Consider the following 1,644-nt stretch of genomic DNA (forward strand, 5'->3'; position numbering starts at 1 on the left):
ACTTACTTATAGATCATACCATAGGAGTCCATGCAGTTGGCAGTGGCAGTTTGACGTTCTGGAACCAGGAATTTATATACCTAATATAGCCTCCCTGCTAGAATCTGCTGGTGGTTCCCTCAGATTGACGAGTCCTTATGGGAGGCTGCTGGGAGGCTCTAAGCCTCACTGCCCCTGTCTGTCTGGGATTCACGGGCTCCACACGCACCCGCCGACACGCCAGAAGCTTGACAACATTCTTCCGAAAGCGTTCATTCATAAAGGCATATATGATAGGATTGTAGCAAGCACTGCTCAGAGCGAACCATTGGAGGAAGTACTTGAGGATGAGGTTGCTCTGGGACGCCTTCAAGCTTTCTTCTCTGCCGATGACGTCAAAGAGAAGAAGCGGCGTCCAGCAGCAAGCAAACAGCACCACCACCAGCACCATCATCATCACCGCTTTTTTCTTGTACCGGGTCCTTAGGTCCTCGGCTGTAGGTATCCGAGCCCCAATGGTCCTCTTGGACCACAGCCGCCAGATGACGATTCCGTAGGTGACCGCTATGAAGGAGAGCGGGAGGACCAGCAGCACTACCAGCGTTAGCCACATCTCCAGAGACGCCAGGAGGCCTCTGTCAGACCCGTAACAGAGGTGAGCCTCTGACTCACAGTTGTCTCCCTTGCAGATGTCGTAGATGTTGTATAGCAGAGCATAGGGTATGCTGGCGGAGATTGAGACGACCCAGACGCAAAGAAGAAGTATGACCGCTCGCTTTGGGTTCTTGGTGGCGTTCAATTTGAGAGGATGAACAATAGCATTGTAGCGATCTAATGCAATGCAACACAACGTCAGAGAACTAGAAGCTACAGACAAATTGGTCATGAAAGGCATGGCTTTACAGGCAAATGCCCCAAGTATCCAGTATTTTGCCAACGCGTTTCCGATATTGATAGGAGAACAAGTTACGGTTATTAGAAAGTCACTGACAGCAAGTGAAACTATAAACACATTCATGACGGAACGCATGTGCCGGTGGAATACAAAGGACATGATTACTAATGTATTTCCTAAGAAAGAAACCGCCAGCGAAACGGTGTAGACGGCCACTAGCACATATTTCGCCTGTTCTGCTATATCTTGGATGGACTTGATGGCCAGACGGGACTCCTGTCCGTGCCGGGACATTATGCCGAGGACCCCCTCACAGTACGTCTTGTCCGTCCCGTTGCTCTTTTTCAGCAGTCTCTGACACACTCTGGTCAACAGGCGGTACTTGTCCATTCTTCCTTGTGCCACACAACACGGTGCACAGTCCTTTTGAACAATGCTTGTGGCTGTCCAGTGAAAGTAAATGTTATCTGGATATAATATGATTGATGTTGACATTGCAGATTCCATATCTGCTTCCTACCCCAGATGGCCTTTTACTGGTGGACGTCACAGGAAGTGTAGGATGTAGCACCCGATCGATCCATGGGCCACGGCGGTTCAGGCTGTGGGGAATAATCCGGGAGCTGGGTATCATGTGTTTGCATAGATGCACGTCGATGGGGAAGTATCGAGTAGTGTCTGACAGGCTTCCGACTAAGACCTGTGCAGAACGGAAACACCCCAAATGTGATCTCTCTCCCTCTTGAACGACAAAAACTTCCCTATCTGTG

The 1,644-nt window shown here is 49.9% G+C and overlaps 1 protein-coding gene across 1 annotated transcript; it reads right to left on the reverse strand.

Moving 5' to 3' along the window:
- Positions 1–97: 97 nt before the first annotated feature.
- Positions 98–1,264, reverse strand: LOC139469096 (QRFP-like peptide receptor). The gene has a single exon (XM_071251225.1). It carries the CDS (start codon positions 1,262–1,264, stop codon positions 98–100), a length of 1,167 nt encoding a protein of 388 aa, XP_071107326.1.
- Between the last annotated feature and the right edge of the window lie 380 nt (positions 1,265–1,644).

This window comes from Haliotis cracherodii, unplaced genomic scaffold (assembly GCF_022045235.1).
Source record: "Haliotis cracherodii isolate W230 unplaced genomic scaffold, xgHalCrac1.p SCAF_2, whole genome shotgun sequence".
Taxonomy (NCBI): Eukaryota; Metazoa; Mollusca; class Gastropoda; order Lepetellida; family Haliotidae; genus Haliotis; species Haliotis cracherodii.